This window comes from Trematomus bernacchii, unplaced genomic scaffold, assembly GCF_902827165.1.
Source record: "Trematomus bernacchii unplaced genomic scaffold, fTreBer1.1, whole genome shotgun sequence".
NCBI lineage: Eukaryota > Metazoa > Chordata > Actinopteri > Perciformes > Nototheniidae > Trematomus > Trematomus bernacchii.
The window spans coordinates 5750833-5770499 of record NW_022987689.1 but is presented as its reverse complement, the minus strand read 5'-3'; the positions used below and the strand labels follow the sequence as shown (position 1 = coordinate 5770499).

The 19667-nt window shown below is 43.1% G+C and overlaps 1 protein-coding gene across 5 annotated transcripts; it reads left to right on the top strand.

The window, feature by feature from the left end:
* The first annotated feature begins 736 nt into the window (after nt 1-736).
* Nucleotides 737-18205, top strand: pax3a (paired box 3a). Of its 5 annotated transcripts, none has more exons than XM_034137893.1 (9): nt 737-821; nt 1444-1679; nt 2005-2134; nt 2330-2473; nt 11189-11388; nt 11970-12135; nt 12304-12524; nt 16085-16343; nt 17753-18205. In XM_034137893.1, exons 1-9 carry the CDS (start codon nt 737-739, stop codon nt 17848-17850), a joined length of 1539 nt encoding a protein of 512 aa, XP_033993784.1. In that variant the 3' UTR covers nt 17851-18205. The 5 variants fall into 5 exon arrangements, with proteins under 5 accessions (XP_033993784.1, XP_033993788.1, XP_033993787.1 ...); XM_034137897.1 differs by having other exon boundaries at nt 16085-16348; XM_034137896.1 differs by having other exon boundaries at nt 11970-12139; nt 12320-12524.
* The last annotated feature ends 1462 nt before the right edge of the window (nt 18206-19667 follow it).

Here is a 19667-nt window from a genome sequence, read left to right as displayed (position 1 = left end):
GTATAAAGTTTGATAATCTTTGTATTCCGTGCAACGTTTAATAAATAGCTATAAGCTAAAAATACATTATTTATTAATTATTTATATACTTCAAGTATAGGCTTAATCATTCGGCACTCTTTTGTTTACTGTTTGGTACAACACTAAACGTTCTTGTAATAAACACCCAGTGTCCAGACACACGAGCATAATACAGATTTCCGGAAAATAAATCAGATATATATCCGTACAGGTAATTCCTTGCTTTTAATAAAAGTTGTGCAGTTGGTACAACCTTTCTTGCAGAAGCTTGTGACACAAACTGAACTCGTGAGGTCAATACAGACAGAAGGGAACTCGTGCTGTCCAATCACAGAGCTCCCCCAGCCCCTGAACGTCCGGGTCTTCGACCAATCGGGAGGCGCAGCGCGGAGTCGGAGGGGACAGCCACCACAGATAAAATGTTTGACTTCCATCCATCCTCTCAAAGCATCCCCTATATCCCCGCAGGACTGTTAGCGACCTGCACTCTGATTTACACTCTCACCTTAGCCCACTCCGGCCTCTGGATACCAGTCAGCCACACTGAGGGGGCTCCACTGTTTGTCTTGTTGAGGCAACCTGTTACTCGAGGAAACGCAGGCTGCATCGCGTCTGTAGAGAAGGCGAAATATTACAACAAACAAAAGGGTATTTGGTGGGATTAAAAGCGACACACAAAGGCAGCTTCGTGTTACCTGACAGAAAGTCAGGAATCATGACAGCGCTTGCAGGAGGGTTACCCAGGATGATGAGACCGACTCCTCACCAGAACTTCCCCCGGGGAGGATACTCTCTGGAAGGTAAGACCCCACCACCAGTTGCTGCTCCACTTTTCGATAACTTCAGTAAAGTTAAAAAACACGAGTTTTGAAACGATCTAAACCTGAAGAAAAATAGCCAATGAATAACGACTTGTTTAATCTTGTATGTTTTAAATAACAATTTATAAAACAGTAGAAATCCCGACTTGAGTCGTTATAGTGCCACATGATTTATCTTTAAAAAAAAAATTTAAATCGTTTTTATTTAGTCTATAATTGATCGCTTTTTATGTTTTATAATGTCTCACTCTATCACATTAATTTGGCAACACATGAGTGAAGATTTCTGGAAAGAAATGTATTTTGTGCTGTCACGCGAGATGCAACATTATATTTCTTTAGGTCTGTTGGATTTTTCTAGCCTGAATATTTTGCCTATAAAACGAACGATTTGTTTTATGTTAAATACGTTTGATCACACTTTAAAAGTGTTACTATTCGCGGATAATAATCTACAAAGCTACTTTGCTACAGTTTGTACGTTGTTTTCTTATCACTTAATATAACCAGCGTTCGAGTTTTGAAACCAACGAAACAAACATTGTTTTATTCTACAAGTTATGAGTATTTTATTAACTTAATGTCATGGACCTCTGTGCAGTGTCCACTCCGTTAGGACAGGGACGGGTGAACCAGCTCGGTGGTGTCTTCATAAACGGCAGACCTCTCCCCAACCACATCCGCCATAAAATCGTGGAGATGGCCCACCACGGCGTCCGGCCGTGCGTCATCTCCCGTCAGCTGCGCGTGTCCCACGGCTGCGTCTCCAAAATCCTGTGCCGGTACCAGGAGACAGGCTCCATCAGGCCAGGAGCCATCGGAGGCAGCAAGCCAAAGGTGAGACACATGTCCCGGTGCTATTTGTCTAAATGCATATACTAAAATGTGAGGAATTTGACAACCAATGTATCTTAAATTAAGAACAAGGTTGTTATGCGATTTAAATGTCACAGTCTCCACTGTTTGGGTGTAAAAAACACAAGTTAAATCAGTTTGACTTGAAGATCCTCTTCTATGATTGCATCTTTTGGAACATGGTGTTACAACTCTGTTTTTAACATATAATTCCAAACTTTATAATGTGGCAGTGTCTCGCCTTTAATGAGACTATTAAATATAAAACAAGTGACAAACTGTTCTTCTCCTCTTTCTCCCATCAAAGCAAATCGCTTCTCCAGAGGTGGACAAGAAAATTGAAGAGTACAAGAGAGAAAACCCGGGCATGTTCAGCTGGGAAATCAGGGACAAACTTCTGAAAGATGCGGTCTGCGACAGAAACAACGTTCCCTCAGGTGGAGACAGTTTCTGAAGCTGGGACGCATAGCTAATATTTAATTAGCTTGTAAAAATCAGACAGCATTTGTGAAAATAGTTTTTAATGTTTTTGTATTCCGTTGCATGCAGTTTATTTTTGTATTAATGTGTAACATCAATAGTAATTTCTATATCTATCTGTATTTATCTTTGTTTCACATTCTTTTTTGAAGTGAGCGCCATCAGTCGCATCATGCGGTCTAAATTCGGTGGAGGCGGTGATGATGATGAGGAGGATGATGAAGTAGTAAAGAGGGAGATGGAGGAAAGCGAACCACGGACAAAACACAGCATCGATGGCATTCTGGGAGACAGATGTAAGTGCAGCGTTATATATTTATTTTTTCTACAACAAGGGACATCTTTGCTGTGTGCTAGGATCCACAAATATGGCGAACTGATCTGGTTATGGATGGTTGATATTTGGTTGTCGGTCTCATCTTGGACGGAACAGTTTTACGACAATAGTTTTATAATAACACACACGAAAATTAAAATCCAAACAGCACTAATATAGCAAGAATTGTAACCTTATTTGTTTATATGGAATTTATATAAATGGCCACCCCTGTTTGTTATGGACCTGCACAGAAAAGTTAAATACATAAGTTCCAGGTGTTTACGCATGCGTTTAGGCCTTCACGTTTTAACAATAAGGGCATAGATTTTTTTTAAGTGGATAATCAAACATTTGTCTAACTTCCAAGCCTGAGAAACTATTTTTTACGCACAATCGGACACTTGAGGATGAACTTCAGGGGACAAAGCAGGGAGAGTCCATTGAAACCCACACCTCAGTTTGACGAGCACAAAAGCCAAACTCCAGTGAGCGGCTCAGTGGTGTACAAAAAGACGCCAGGGCCTTTCAAAATGGGGAAAGAAAGGGAGAAAAAACTGCGCTGACAAAAGGCCGGGAGAGGACATTATGAACCCGCAATGAGCGATGAATTATTCAGGGACACAAATAGGCCCAGAGCGACCTGGTTTATAGACTGCTCAAAAAAGTGGCACTTCTTGGGGCTTTTCCCCACTGTTTACAGTTTGTCATTCAAAAAAGATGAGAAAAAAACAGCTCGGGCTTTAGACAAACACCTGTTGATTTACGACCTGTTGTGGTCTAAGGAGTGTTGCCGCAAAAGGAAAAGGTTGCTGTTGGAGACATAATGCGGTTTGGAGTTAATTATTAATGACTTGTCCTTTGGAAACAATGGTGTTTGTCAATATCAATGAATATTGAGCGGATTTGTTTATTATTTCGTTGTTGTATGTTTGTTTAGATTCGTTTTTACTGTTACATTTTAAGTTAACAGAAAGAAAAAAAAAGTTAACGCATTTGGCACCATGGCAAAAGGCTCGTGATTTTCCCCTGCACTGTGTTAAATTCGCGTTATTAAATTGAACGGTATACCGTTACTTTTGCGCAAGGAGCTTTTGTCACAGTCTTTGCGCAGTGAGTGTGACGCCTTCAGCCAGTGAGCGCAGGGAAACCCTTCTCTCCACTAGATTAAATCCAAACCTTTTATTTCTCTCCACTTTCATCTCAGACACAGTCCGCCCCTTTCCTTTCAGCCTAGGGCGCACACATTCATGCAATATCTGTGGGCACTTCCCTCTCCCTCTTCCAGGCGAGACACTTCTCTAATACTGATCAGCCTGTTGACTTTTCTAACTTTTAAAACGCATATACTGCAAAGAACATTTCAAAACAAATAATATATTAATTAGGATGCACCCACAGCTTTTTCTAACATCCTCTGTAGAGTTAATTTTGTTAGTATTTTGGATGCAACGTTGAAAGAAAAAAAACAATGAGCAATTTTTTTTTAATCTTCAACTAATAATTTTAGGCTGGTATGAATTTTGTGAATGAAAACAACTAACATTAGCCTTTTTCACATCAAATGGGTGACATTCTACATGCAAACAGCTCTGAGGAACTTTCCCCCATTGATATACAGAACAGCACTATTTCATTCTTGTGTCTCTTTGTGGAAGTAGTTGTTGTTTTTCCCTTTTATAGCTCTTCATTAGAATGTGAAAAGGGAGGTTTGGGGACTGAGAGAGTGTCTTCTGGCCAAATATTGATTAAGTAGGTGTTTGCAGAGGCTATTGTTGTGGTGGAGAGAGGCCTGTTGCTCTCTGCCCCTTTCTCCTCTACTACTATTGTTGTCTTTCCTTAAGTGCTAAGATCAAAGCTGACTCATTTAGATTTATTTGTCTGGGAAAAGGACTGCTTAGGTTTGTGGGATAAAGTTTACTGAGCTGCCCCAGGTCTGCATGGCATTAGCAAGTGGCTAGAGCATTGTGGGAAAAGGATGTTTGCTGGGATGAATCTGAAGCTAAGTTGTTTACATCTCTTTTATCTGTTGAGTTATGGAGGAAGAATCTACTCTGGTTTAAACAGTTTTAACAGCAAGTTGAGCTCCCACTTGACAACAATTATTTCTGCAATTTATCGCATTTGCCCAAAAAGCAGGAGAATATCCAACTCTCTGGTCTCTGGTGTATAATTTTAACTTGAAGATTAAACCCAGAAATTGTCTCTGTAATTTTTATTTGAAGACTAAACAGTCTCAAGTAATTGTTTTCTGCCATAAGTGGCATTGAATTAATTGATAGCATCCTTGCTTCCATTTTTTTTTTTACCGTTAGCACTTTAGCCTCATTTAACTAATTAAAGTAACCAAAGTCATGAAAGAGGAGTAGCCACTCTCGCAGGATTCATTTATGGCAGTGGGGGTGAAAGGGAGAAAGAAGGAGAAGAAAAAGAAAGCTCAGAAATACAAACAGTCAAAGGGGTAACTTCTCTTTAAAGGGAATCCTGCGGTGCCAAATTGAATGAGCCCAGTTCTTTCAAATCTGCCATGGTGAACGCAGTCAACATGTAATAATTGGTTTCATTGAGGTGCATTCCAACAATCTGCTGCCATTCTCCTGCCTCTATTGTCCGGAGGCAGGCAAATAGCCAGAGGGACAGGAGGAATCAAGTGCTGACAAAACATGAAAGATTTAGCTGCTTTTGTCAGAGGAGCTGAGTAGGACTTTGTTTGTGTAAATAAACTGGGTAACTGGCTCCCTGTGACGTTGGCATGGATTTAGAGTGAAGGAAATTCAGAGAGTAATGAGAGCAGAAAAATCATATTTGTGTTGGAGATTTGACCATATCTTTGAACATTTTAAAAGTGTTTGTAATACGAATTTCCGAAGAGGAAAATGATGACGGTAGCAAACTTCCACATGCAGCATACCGCATCCGAGCTAATCTAATTCGAAAGTTTCATAACCCACATTCTCATGAGTAATCTAGGAATATAAACATATGCATTTCTCTCACACGCAGGGATAGCAACAGAGCAGCACGGCAATAACCCATAACTGTAAACAGAGAGATAGATGTTGAATTTCTACAACTTGTGTCTTTGTCAGGGGTCCTCGCATTTCCACGGTAAATTGAGTTAAAGATTGGAGGTTTAGGGGAGACAGAAGGCTTCATCGCAACCAGAGGAATGTCTGCTACAGCCACATTTCCATTTTCCTGGAGGGCTGCATAATGTGGAGTTGTATATGTGGGCCTATGTTTTTCTCTTTTAATGGTTATAATGCTAACCCACAGGATGTTGTATAAATAGATAGATTGATAGATAGATAGATTGATAGATGGATAGATAGTTCCTAACCCCTTGTTTCTCTCCCCCTTTTCAAATATCAATACTCAACACTTTTACCTTCTGTGTTGGCATCACTCTCAAGGCTCTGTCTTTCTCCCCAAAGAAAGAAAAAATCCACACTGGCTGATCTGCAACTGAATGCAGACTCTATGCTTCATTAACGCCTCTTTCTCTGTTGGCACCCACATTGTGATCCTCCAATATTAATTCAAAGGACAATTAATGAATGCAGGCCAACTTTGAAGTAATGGGCCGGGGTCCTGCCCTGAGCCGGCCCCTTCGGCGCTGATGTACTCTCCACATTCTCCCCACTAACCCCAAAGACACTGTGAAGTGACTGAAAGAGAAGCAGTGAGCAATAGAAGGTCAAGGAGAGGAGCCCCAGTAGAAAAAGAGCTCTCTATTTCCTTGGAAGTATTAGCCAAGCAAAACTCTGTGATGGGGAGAATAAAGGAGTGTGAAGAGAATAGGGTCGGGGGCGAGGGGACTCTGCAAAGAGGAACACAATGGGATAGTTAATTGAGTAAAGCCAGACAGCGTTGTCAATCACTTAACTTTGTTTAGCCTCAGTTTTTGTGGAGCTGTTTGGTCCAGCACATTGCACATTATAGACACGCCAGCACAACTCTGTTTCTGATTTGATTAATGTCCCTTTTTACCTCTATAAATAAATAAAAACCTCAGACAACAGACAATTAAGGATAACAAATATAACAAAAATATATGTTTTTAAGTTATAACTATTATGTCTTACATTTGTCCAAACACAGGCTTTTAAACTGACAATACAAGTTTAAAATGTGCACTTAAAGCTCATAAAACCAATAGAAGTACACCTTCAATTGGAGACTTCAAGGTAGTGTGGAATGTGAGGATGTGTGAGTTTTTTTGCAGGGTCAGTGGTAAGGGTGCCATGCAGAAGCTGTGAAAGGTCAGGGGCTAACCGAGGGTCACTTGACTGTTAAAACTATCAGGGCCCCAGGAAAAGGAGGTTACAATAATGTTTGGGAAAAGATGACAACGGACCATCTCCATAAAATCACATCAGTGAAGCAGTGTTATTGAACCTTCCCTTTTAAGATGGGACAGCTCTGGTCTGCTGTGTGAATTATAGTACAGGTTTCTCTGTTTGGAGAGCTGGTTCTTCTGATTGAGGTGATTGGTTTGGTTGTCTGAGTGTCTGTCTAAGCGGGCTCTGCTGGTTAGTGTCCGTTTGACTGGAACGTGCGGCAGACGGGCCTGTTGCTTCGTCCCTGCGTGGGTTCTGTGCCGTTGCTTTGTCTGTGCCCCGAGGGTGGAAATGCCACCGTGAAAACCGTCACCTAACGGCACCACGGTGGAACTAAATAATAAACACTGCACACTGGGCACACATAATGGCCATGAAGGGCTTTTTGTCACGTCACCAATATTAGACTGAGATACATCTTTCAAAGTCATATCGCCAGCTCTTTCTTTGTCCGTTAAGTGCCAACCTCCTGTGCGTATTCACTCCACTTTTTCTGTCCATCACATCATCATCTCCGTCTCTCTTTCTATATATCTGCCCCCCCCCCCCCCTCCTTTTCCCGAGCAGCTGCAGGATCCTGGGGGCTCTTTAGCAAGTCAAGTGAGCAGCCCACTCACTCCCATTTTTCCCTTAACTGTTAACCCCAGCTGAGCCCATAAGCTGTCAGTTAACTATTCTTTTCCTCCAGTGCATCTGCTCGCTCTGGCTCTATGTAGCATGCCACTATTTTATTCAGTGGCCCACTCACACTATGCTCTGTGGCCTGAAAGGGCTAGATCTACTTCCCTGGGCAAATAACTAGTTCATTTGTCTCTTCTGCCCTTTGTTTTGTGTTGCGAACACATGTCAGTAGCTCAATTACCTTCTCTATTAACTGCCCCTGGAGGAAGGGCTAGCCAACCCCTACCAAGACAAGGCTATAAACTGCCCCATATGCTCCGCTTCTCCTTCTCTTTCACACTCCGGCTCTTCATCCCTGTCCCTTCCTACCATTTCTCTACCGTTCCTTCCATTTACTTGCTCATTTTGCTTCCTTTAATACCCATTTCTATATTCTCTCTGTCGCTCATTCATGTTTTTACCATTTCAAGCTACATATGTGAATTTGTGTGTGCATTTATGGGTGTGTGCGTCTTTGCATGTCTCTTCATATTAACATCTCTTGAATGGATGGAAGGAGGGGGTGAATGCTTGGCAAGAAGAGTCCTGGCTGATGTACACTCCGCAGTAAACAAGAGCAGTCTTTATTCTCGCTGTTGGACTCCTCACTCGTTCTTTTTGGCCTGTTACAGGCAGAACTGCTGCAGGTGAAGCTAATAGAACTGGACGTTCCCAAAGTTCACATCTTGTGACCCTCTGGGGTTTATCTTCCCTGCTTGTCAGTCTCCTCTCTTGATCAATACATGGTTCTGTTAACCTTAAGCGGTCGGTCTGTAGCACTGCCTTTTCCCCGCTGGTCTTTGGCTTTGTATATGTGTGTGTGCACATACACCGCTGTAAGTGTACCTGTTTAATTACATTTACTAATCAGGGAAATAAACCTGTTGAATTCACTTGTTGAATACACCACTCTAAACTATGTTAAACAAATCATGCTCAATCCAATCTGCTATTTAAATTAGCTTGTTATTAGTGTATTCATCTACATCTCACTTTGTTTTGAAATACATGTTTTATGGCTAACTCTCCAGAAGCCCCAATTTCCGCTTGAGGGATAATAATCTATCTTTCTATTAAGATTCTTGTCAGGGCCACGGGCAGACTGTGAGCGGCTATGGAGTATTTCCAGCTCCCTAGTGCTTTAGCTGCAGCGTAACATTTGATTTGGGGTGTTTAAGTAAGGAGGTCGAGGCCTCCCTTTGTGTGTTTTAGTATCGTCCTCTGCCGTTTGTCGCGGGGAATGTGTGGGAACAACCCTCTCCGAGTCCGCTTTTGCACCGGCGTGCCTTAAAAATGGATCCACGGCAGCGTAGGAGCCTTGTTTGAAGATGTCAAAGTAGTGGATGCAGCGGCGGGTGAGCACACAGAAACAGAGAAGTGAAGTGAATGGATGTGATGGAAGGGACAGGTCTGCTTTTATGAATGACCAGCACCCCCATTCTCCTTAGCTTGGCACCCCACACCCCTTCCCCTGCATCTTCTTCAGGTGCCTTCAGCCTCCCATCTCCTCTCCGTGTCAACCTCTTCAACTCCCCCATCCCCCCGGCTCTGTGCCCCTCAGGCCGTGGAGGGAGGGGATGAAGGGGTGCTCCCCTGCTGTGCCCCTCCACAGCCCCCAGTGGCCCTTCTCTGGACCCCTTTGTGCCCCCCCTTTTCCCCTCCCACCCTTCATTCCCCCACTCAGCCCCTGGCCTTACAGCCCCCATCTCACCCTACAACCCCCCCCGCTCTCCCCTGCTGGGCAGGTGACAGACCCCTGAATGCGGGCCCGGGCGTCCCTGATGGCTCCTACAGATGGAGCGTGGTAATCGGTCCAACAGAGGCCTGCCACAGGCTTTTCCCTGCTAAGATACAAAGGCCTGGCCTCATCACTTCCAAAAAAAAAGACAGCGAGTGTGAGAGGAAGAGAGCAAAAGAGAAAGTGCAAGCCAGAGGATGACAAAAGCAACAATGTCATTTGCCATTAAGGGAGAGTCTGTGACGGAGTGTTTTCTCTGTAGTTACTAATAATAAAAACAGGGAGGGGAAAAAGAGAGGGAAAGACAGAAATAAAGCGGGCAAAGGAGGAGAGACCCACCCCCACCCTGCAGTTAACATGAGTTACAGTGCCAATGGGGAGCTTTCTCCTCTCAGGAGTTTTATGAGCTCTCCTTCCCTCCCTTAGGAATCCTTTCCTTTCTGCGCCGTCATTGGTTCCCTGTCTTTTCCTTTCTCTTTCTTTCAACATCATTAAAATGGTAATGACATTGCATTTAACTTTGCTTGCTGTTTCCCAAAACCTGCTCTAGTTATGTTTACGTGCTGATTATTAGAAGTTTGACTTACTAATCCAAACAATATTGATGTTTGAAAATCTGCTTACAGAAAAAGTATCAAGTGTTCCTGCTGTGTGGCCTTCTCCTTATGGCAGTGGCTCTATCAAATGAGCTCCAACTGCTCTCAAGCCACATCCTTACCTAAACAAACCACATCCCAAACTCTCCGAGCAAGTTCCAGGAGGATCTTAGCATGAAGCCAATCCTCTGTGAGACTTGATGTCAGCGTGGCGCCCTTGGTTCAAATGTAATAAAGAGCTCTTCGCATCAGAATCTTGTGTGCTGGCGGGCCGAAGCACAGCAGCATTCCCAGGGAGCAAATCCGTGTGTAATGCCTGGTCAGACACACACTGGCAACCGGCACAAACATTTCCTGCTTGGCTCCAGAGGCTCCAGAGGCTCCAGAAGCAAGGGGAGATCCCTGATACCCCCCTCCTTGTCTGACTTGGCACTTTTTAATTAAAGCTTTCAATCTGGAGGGCAGAGAGAGAATGAGCAGTCTGGGGGCAACAGGCGAGCTTCAGTCCTCTGCTGAAGCCTTTCTGTTGCCTCCACCTGTCTCTCTGCTTTTGGGGTCTCGTCTTTTCTTTTCTTTAGCGTAGGTGCTAGCATGCATAGTGTCAAAAAGGTGCAGTGAACCTTCCTCATGAGAGGTCCCTCTGGGGTGGATTTGGGAGTGGATTCCAACTCTTTCTGTCTTGTGTCCATCTGTGTTTGACACATTGTCATAGGCCGCGTTCATTGAGTGAAAGCTCATAGCCGAGACGCAGCAGATGCATGTTTGTGAGTGCGGAGGACTGAGAAAGAGATGGGGGATTGCAGACATGTAATGGCCGACAATGGCAGGCTGTCACGCTAGTTTACGGAGCCTAATCATTTCTTAATAGATGGGAAACCTCCCCCCGAAAGGCAGAAAAAGTCCTCTGTCTCTGGTCTCAGGCCTTCATTGATTCCCCTCTTCTGCTGAATTAGATCCCAATGGCTGTCTCCAAGTTACCCAGTCGCTCTCTCCTGCCCTCAACTGAACAAACAGATTAAGAAGCACCTGCAAAAGGCTGCCTTTTCTTTACTATGGGACCCTATCGGCGCAGCGCACAGCATGGCTAAGACTGAGAGAGACACAGTGTCCCAGGGAATAGAAGCCCCAGAGGGATCTAGCCCTCTTTAATCCATGTTCAAGCAGCCTCTGGCTTTTGATCCCCTCAGGCACCACTGAGGAGTTTAAGGAAGGACACAATCCAAATCTGCTCTGTACAATGTGTTACACTCAGCAAAACCCTTTGTCTCCAATCTGTCCCTGCTTAGTATTTACCCCTGGGTTTTCTCAGCCTCATTCCCTTGAATGTAGAAGTAACAGTGTGTTTGTTTTTTCAATTCCAGCCAGTCACTCGGACGAGGGCTCAGACGTGGACTCTGAGCCAGGCCTGCCTCTGAAGAGGAAGCAGCGTCGCAGCCGCACCACCTTCACAGCGGAGCAGCTGGAGGAGCTGGAGAGGGCCTTTGAACGCACCCACTACCCCGACATCTACACACGGGAGGAGCTGGCTCAGCGGGCCAAACTGACGGAGGCTCGAGTTCAGGTTAGACAAATGCACAGACTCTCTCTTCAACCACAGAGTCTTGACAGCAAAGATATGTGTCGATCTGTCATGGATATGTGTCTTGTGGGTGTTAAATTGCCTTGGGTTGTTGCCACACATTCCTTACAGCTATTAGACATGTGTCCCCCTCGACCCTACGCTTGACCCCCCTTCTACACATGTATAGACACAGACAAACTCAAGTACACTGCGCCCACTGTGTATGAAGACGGCTTACTATTTGTGTCAGACACTCTACAAAAAGATCTATGTATAGATCTTAAAATAGATGTCTGATTTAGATTGTGTGCTAATATAGGCTTTAACAGCTGTTACCCAATGAACCCATTAACTTGCAGTAGCACACAAAGATGTAATGTCTGTGGTTTCACTGCACGCTCCAGATGTTTAGATCTCTATCAGTTTAGCCCTTTAATGGGTCAGAGAGGCCCCATACCCACACACGCACACACATATTCAAAACACCATGCACTCTTACATATGTACTGTACAATTAAGCTTATTCTATCAAGTTAACATATACATCAAACTAAAACCACTTATTTCTGTTCTTCTCTCAGGTGTGGTTCAGCAACAGAAGAGCTCGGTGGAGGAAGCAAGCAGGAGCCAATCAGCTGATGGCGTTTAACCACCTTATCCCCGGTGGTTTCCCTCCGTCAGCTATGTCGGGCCTGCAGCACTATCAGCTTTCCGAGAGCCCCTACACTCCCACTTCTATATCTCAAGGTGGGTTTAGCTGAACACACCCAAACAAACTTAATGTTTATGTTTTTACATTTTTTTATTTATACAAATCTGATGACACAAATTCTAAAATGATTGTATAAAAGCAGCCAAAGTATATCGAATCAAACCATAATTTGATATTAAAGTATAATGTTTAATTCCCTGCAGCGTCCGAGCAGCCCAGTACCGTCCACAGACCGCAGCCCCTGCCCCCCACCTCCGTGCATCAGAGTGGGCTTGGTTCCTCGGCCGGCTCCCAGGATGGAAGCTCTGCGTACTGCCTGTCCTCTGGACGTCACGGCTTCTCAGGATACTCGGACAGCTTTGTGACCCAACCAGGACACACCAACACTGTCAACACCGCCATCGGAAACAGCCTATCACCACAGGTTTGTCTCCTTTATTAAAATACAACATTAAATAGAAACACACACAACTGTGAATGTCGGCCTCCATGCACATACTCGTATACACACATACAATCTGCCTCACACACACACACACACCAGGAAAGGGGACATTAATAGTTCTTCACGGTGTTTATGAGGCGCACCATATGGAAGGATAATGATACACACAAACACACACTGTGTGTGACCCAGGAGGTGTCATTGCGGTGACATTGATGAAACCTTGTTAGGCCAAGAAACACGGTAGCTTTTCATTTTTATTTATTCTGATGGGCTGTTTGATGAATTTAAAATGTGGCAAACGTCAGTCTTTGGGGAGGGAAAGGGACCAGACATGAGGAAGGATGTATGGATGTCGACGATGACACAAATCAAAACTGAAAAGACAATTATGGTCGATTACACAGTCATCAGTGTCCATCACTGGCTCCCTACCAGCTCAGAAGATGGACTAACAGGCGGAAAACGAGCTTTTAACCGCCACAAAGGGTGGCCGGCCCTCATGCAATGCATGCTGGGTACTAATACCCATGAGAGAGATTCTCAGACTCCTGTCAGGCACAGATAAAAAACAGCCTCAGGCAGGATAGTTTCTATGTGAATGCCTGAGGATGTATATATATTGGGGGAAAAAGAAGATCTTTGTTGTGGCTGCCAGGGTGCACGGTCAGAAAGTGGTCGGTGGCACCATTGAGGCCGAGTATAATTAATGGCTTTGATATATGAGCTCTAGTTAAGGAATGGATTTTGTTGTTTCCCCCTAAAGAAATAGCCACACTTTTAAATCATTATTCTTTCTGGATTTCGGATTTTTTTTTCACTGGCAAAAGTATAGAGAGACATGGGAGGGTGAAGATGACATGATGAAGGTTGTGAGTGACAGTGGTTTATGGTTTTAATCGTAGCATAATTAGCTATCTTGTAACCTGCTAATAGCTGCTATCCTGTAAGTGAGCGCATATCCTTGGTGTGAGTTGACACATCCACGGGGTCACCAGGGACTTTAACTCCAATAAAAAGGCCAAAGGTGCTGCGGCCTCATGGATGGTTTCAGCATTAACCTCAGTGGACATCTCATCTTGCGCGGGGACGTCGGCAGGCCTGGAATGTTGTCTCCGTCTGGAATTGCAATCACAGAATGTTCCAGTGTCTTAATTGATTGGAATGAAGTAATCTATCCCCTCGTAACAAAGTGTGTAATTTATGCAAATGACTCACTTTGTTGGCTAATTTGTTTTAATTCATGTATTCATTGCAGCTGTTTGAATGTATATTGCAATACAGTTTTCTCCATTTCAGACGGGGATATAATTAATTCCCTGATTTTAACTTAATAAGAGGGAGGAAATGAGGATTGATTAAATTCTCTGACATTGATGGTTAATACATGAAGACCTCTCTGCACTTAAAAAACTTTACAGCTTCAATTTCCTCCACTGGCTTCGCAGCTTGGTCTATGTTGTGTGAAATTCTTTCTGGAATTATCGGACTATCTGAACTTTGAATCTGTCTATTGAAGCCACTCAATCTACTTCTGTATCCATAAGGAGATTCAGAGGTTCAGTTAACTCCAGATACGGTCACATTTGAGCGCCATGCAGTTTCGATATGGATAAGGTTGACTTTAGATAGGGGATATTGTTGTCGGAGCAGTTAGCGCTGTATTTGGAGCTTCAGTCAGGCCAGAGGTTTCCCTGTGGTGCGGGGTCTCTGGCGTCTCACCGCTGATCTGGTGCATACCAAAGGAACCCTTTCTCACCAAGCAAGCGAGCGGCCGGGATTTGCACCCCCCTGAGACCTAATCCCCGGAACAACCTCAAAACAGACACCATCGGGAACTGCTGCCGTTTCAGTTGCAGACAGAGAGTGCATGAACGCATGAGCGTGTAGATAGACACAGACCCTCTGACACAGGCATGCACTCTCTCGTACACACACATAGCAAACATGTATGAAGTTTGAAGGAGTATGGCTAAGCATCACCTACTAAAGAGGAAAACCATAAAACATATTTAAGTGTGTGGTAGCAATAATGTCATTTTCTGATGCTTCAACGGTTAAGGCAGCAGGGAGATTTATGAGTAACTGAATTGAATTTGTATTTTCTGGAGATCATGCACCTTCATTTTAGAAATACTCACATTGCAATGGAGTATTTCAACGGTATATCACAAATTCTTAACAGTGAGATGAATGAATGTTCGTGGTAGGCCACATTAATTTGTTCCTCAGATGTGTGAGGTCAGATAACTCTGACAGACAACTGTAAATTACCTACATTAAAGAGTCCTGTGTGTTCATGTGCATGTGTGTGTGCCAGCTGGCTGTCAGTTGGGAAAGCCTTATTTTAACATTACTCAGAGATAGTTATTCTAGGATTTATTTTTAAATAAAAAACCTTTAAGGTTATTTTCAGTGCATTTTGAGTTGGCTTTAGATTTATTTTCTTTCCTACATGGACTGTAACTCTTGTTCTCTCTTTAACTTCACTTTTTAGACATTTTTGTGACTTTGCTTCTCACGCAAACCTATGTGCAGCTGTTCACGATCTATCACTGATACCCCTACACCCCTGACATCAGAGCAAAAAATGCTTATATTACACATGACCGTGCGCTCACACACACACACACACACACACACACACACACACACACACACACACACACACACACACACACACACACACACACACACACACACACACACACACACACCACACACACACACACACACACACACACACACACACACACACACACACACACACACACACACACACACACACACACACACACACACACACACACACACACACCTACTGTTAAATACACAACTCCACACATAGGCAGAGGTAGCTCTCACACACAAACACGCTCTACTCCTCGTTCCCACGTACCCTTTGGCCTCTTCACCCTGGCCTCACAAGGACACGGTGATTTTGGGGCATCAAGAGAGAGGGAAAAACAGACAATAAGAAAACAGACACAATACATCAGTGAACACACACAACATTTTTGAATTCTGGTTGAAAGGTATCACATTCTAACAAAAGTGTTGTTGAAATATATATCTTATGTTATGTAAAATAAGCCGAATTTCTATTTCTTTTTTTGTAATCAATTTCCTTTGTAACACAATGCTAGAAGCATAGCAGCATTATGATAAGAAAAATGTAAGTGAAAAAATACCTTCTATATCCATACATTTGACAGGATTATTCTAACAGAAGCCACTAGTGAGCTAAAGGATTGAAGTCTTTAGCCACCATCAGCTCCCCAATCAGTCAAGCAAAGTAAAGGGAAACCACATGTGTGAGGGAAGCCAGTAATAATGTATTTCTGAAAATGAACAAGGAGAGGGTCTACACTTTGGGCCACCCGAGTCGGTTGGAAAAGTTGATTGAATGGTTATTTTTCAGTGAAGAACTTTGCCATGTATTTCTCATTTTGAATCAATCATTAAATTAGTTCAATAAGTGTGTTACTTTGTGATTTTCTAGTCCAACCCCCTAACTCTTCCTCCATTTCCCCCCTCAGGTAATGGGCCTATTGAATCCAGGTGGAGTGCCACATCAGTCCCAGGGTGACTTCGCCCTCTCCCCGCTGACCGGAGGCCTGGAGCCTAACGGTGGCATGGCTGCCAGCTGTCATGGCTCCCAACGCTTGGAGGCTCTACCAGGCCTGACCAGTATGCCCAGTCTGCCCAGCACCCAGTCTTACTGCCCACCTTCATACACCACCCAAGCCTACGCCATGGACCACCACCCATCCTACCAGTACGGACAGTACAGCCAGAGCAAGGTATGCTTGAAAACGTCATTCTTTACTAGTGATTACTTAGTGATGCATTCACAAACATAATAAAAGTTCAATCACAAAAATAATGGAGATATGGTGAAAGGTAAACCCTGATAACTATTAAGCCGATAGTATTTCAAATGTATGTTTACTAACACATTGACATCATTTCAAAAAAAGAAGGTATTAGAAAATAACACTTACAACGTACAAAAGAAACGTAACTAAGACTTTAATAATGAACAACCTTAAGTACCTAATGGTCCAAAAACATTTAATCAGTCTACATTTTGACATAAATATTTTAAATACAATAAATAGAGCCAATTAGATAACTTTCAGAGTATCTAATTGAGAAGTCCCCAGCTGTTTGGTTTCTAAACTGGAATTCGAAATGATCTATACTTGATTAGAGGTTATGTGCCTCTATGAAGTCCTTCTCTGTCTATGTGATTTAGTTTATGTTTTCTATCTCACAACCCAAGCTAATTGCGCATAGCCCTCTGATGAGTGAGCTTCTCAAATCACCCTGCGCTGTGCTGAAATTACATGTATGTTAGAGCCAGGTTACCTCAGTTTACATTACCATCATCCGACAATCCACGTGGCCTGATGCAGAGGCATGTCCGGGTCACATCCCAACACACACATTTTCACTCACTGTCCTTTCATGACCCCATATGATGAGCTTGCCCATCAAACCCCCGGTATAGCGCACCTAGCCATGTAATGACCTCTGTGTAACAAAGATAGCCGCCCAAATGAAAGGAGCCACTTCCCAAAGCGTGTTTGACAGGAGGCAGGGGAGAGCGCGGTGTGTTTCTGGGGCTGATCTGAACTACACTACCACATGTTGACCGGCCCATCAGTGGCAACATCTTGATGTCATTAATTTAGCCGGTCCTGGGAGAGACCGAATTTTGGGGGTTTGAGGAAATGTGTGTGCCTGTGTGTATATGTGAGCGCATGTATGTATGTGTATGTGTATAAAAGGAGGCTCTTTAGCAGGGGGCGATTATGGCCCTTGGCAGGCCAGGATTAGAACCATGTGTCCTACTGGAGGTCAGATTTAGAGTTGTTATTGATCAGTGCTGCAGAGCTACAGATCCAGGCTAAGGCTCTGTCTCAGGATAGTTTTACCCACCACATTAAGTTCAAAGAATGTCTAAGAAGATTCCCAAAGCTATTCACCAGTTTTATTATTTAACCTAGGACCCCAGTTTCCATTCTCACCTGCTCCCATGCGCTCTTAAAAATCTCATCCTTCTTTCACAGTATTACACCTCTCACTTAAGTTCACGTCGCACACATATTGCTATATTAACCAACAGAGAATGTAAGCATTTGAATTAGAGAAATGCAGAGAAACTCTTTAACGCTGCTACTGTCTTTCCTTGTTGTCCTCAGGTGCCTTTCATTATATGAAGCCCCCAACATGGCCTGAACAGGAGTCTTCCCTGACATTCACCGCTAGAGAACACCCCCACCCGCTGCCTTTTGCCTAACCGCCCCAGCCCCGAGGACATTAAGAGAGCGGACGGGTGGGTAAAGGGATTGAGATGTTCTAGTCCAGCAAGGGAAGCAGTTGAGATGAAGGTGGTGGCGATGGAGGGGGTTGACTGGAATAATTAGGACCAAAGGCGCAGCCTCTCCTGTTACCTGGCAATCGCTTTGCTTTTGTGTCACGCTCCAAGGACCAAGCGCGGCTCGTTGTCCATGCCTAAATAAGAAGAGAAGAGGTGGGGGGTGGTGGGGAAAGGAAAGTAAATACATTCAAGATTCTGTATTTGATTTTTGTAATAAGTGCCAGAGAGGGAGGTGGACTTTGGAAGCCCCCTGTGCTCCTGGGGTCCAACTTGATAGGGGAGGGGCATATTCTTATGGTTGTCAAAAGGCTGTATGGTGATAACATGTTGTGCTCAGCCACAATGTTCTTCTAAGGGTCTCTTCATCACAGTGTCTTAGAAAAAAATATTTCCTGTACATTGAGGCTTGTTTAAGACTTTAAAAAAAACGATTACACCCGGGGAAAAAACAGCTGAAAGGCATAAATGGAGGGCGAATGGAGTCATAGTGAAACCACTGCAACCCAAAGAAAGTGCAATACATTCATACCTCATGTGATGTAAATTAACACGGATCAAATGTCCCTGATAATACCCTCAGAAAATATGCTCTCTTTTTAATGTCATTCATTTTGGGTTGTGTGCATTGATCAATCAGGGGAAATCATCAAGTGATGAGAAATAGCAAATGTAGTCGTGATGTCGTTAAGCCAAAAAATTCTCTGCCAGTGAATACATTATTCAGTTTGACAGTTAATTTTTTATTTTTATTTTGCATGTGTTAAGTTAGTTTTCACCAGGAACTTGCAAACATTAGTTCCATTTCTTATTTATTTAGCATTGTTCAAGTGTTATGTCTCTTCTGTATGTTTTGTATAAAGTGCTCTTAAGTGCTTAAGTCTTACACAATGTTCCTTATACATGTTTTTTCTTTTGTATAATTTCCATTTCCATTGATGTAAAATGATTTTGTTGTAAGAAGTTTTGTGTACAATACAGCACTATTTACTATTTATAATAAACTATATAAAATTGTACAAAGTTATGATTTTGAGTGTCATTAATGGGATTCAAAATAAATGGGATTTTATTTATAGCATTTATAGACTCAACATGTTTGGATAAGACTCAAATCAATCATTAAATAAATCAATTATGTAAAAAGGCCTCAGAATTTTGCTCTCGGAATTTAAGAAAGGCTTTTAAGCAAAATGTAGACTTTCATTTCCAGACTTTCAAATTAATTTTAGAGAAAGCATGATTGAACAGAAAACCAGATAAATACAATATGGAAATTAAAGTATTACAACTCATTTGAAGAATGTTCCTCTTCTTTTACTCTGTTAAACTCAAACATTTTATTTTTTTCTTCCCACTTTTAACATGCCAGCTGTTACCCCCTCCTATCTAAATGTGGATGAGCAGGATAGTGACAATACACACTGAGAGCTGCACACTCCTTGAGCACTAAATCATAAATATATCCCCTTTCATAAACACTCCTTTTGGACAAATTCCTGCTCCCTAGGGGCTCCTTCACACCCCTAATGACTAAAGCAGAGCTGCTGTAAATTATATAAGCACAGCGGCCCATAGTCACACCAGGACATCAGTCACTGACATGGCTGTGCAGAGTTCAGAAGGGTTTTGGCTCTCACTGCCGAACAGAACGGGAAAACACTGTTCACCCAGTTGGCAGACTCCTCAAAAGGTTACAGATATCACCGGTGCATTTTTATCACTCCCTTGTCTGGGTT

Bases quoted from the DNA above. Each gene is read 5' to 3' on its own strand.
- pax3a (XM_034137895.1), top strand. From the start codon at position 737: ATGACAGCGCTTGCAGGAGGGTTACCCAGGATGATGAGACCGACTCCT. The intron at 2,135-2,329 runs GTGGAGACAGTT...TCTTTTTTGAAG, and splicing joins CAGAAACAACGTTCCCTCAG to TGAGCGCCATCAGTCGCATC. The intron at 12,525-16,084 runs GTTTGTCTCCTT...TTCCCCCCTCAG, and splicing joins GAAACAGCCTATCACCACAG to GTAATGGGCCTATTGAATCC.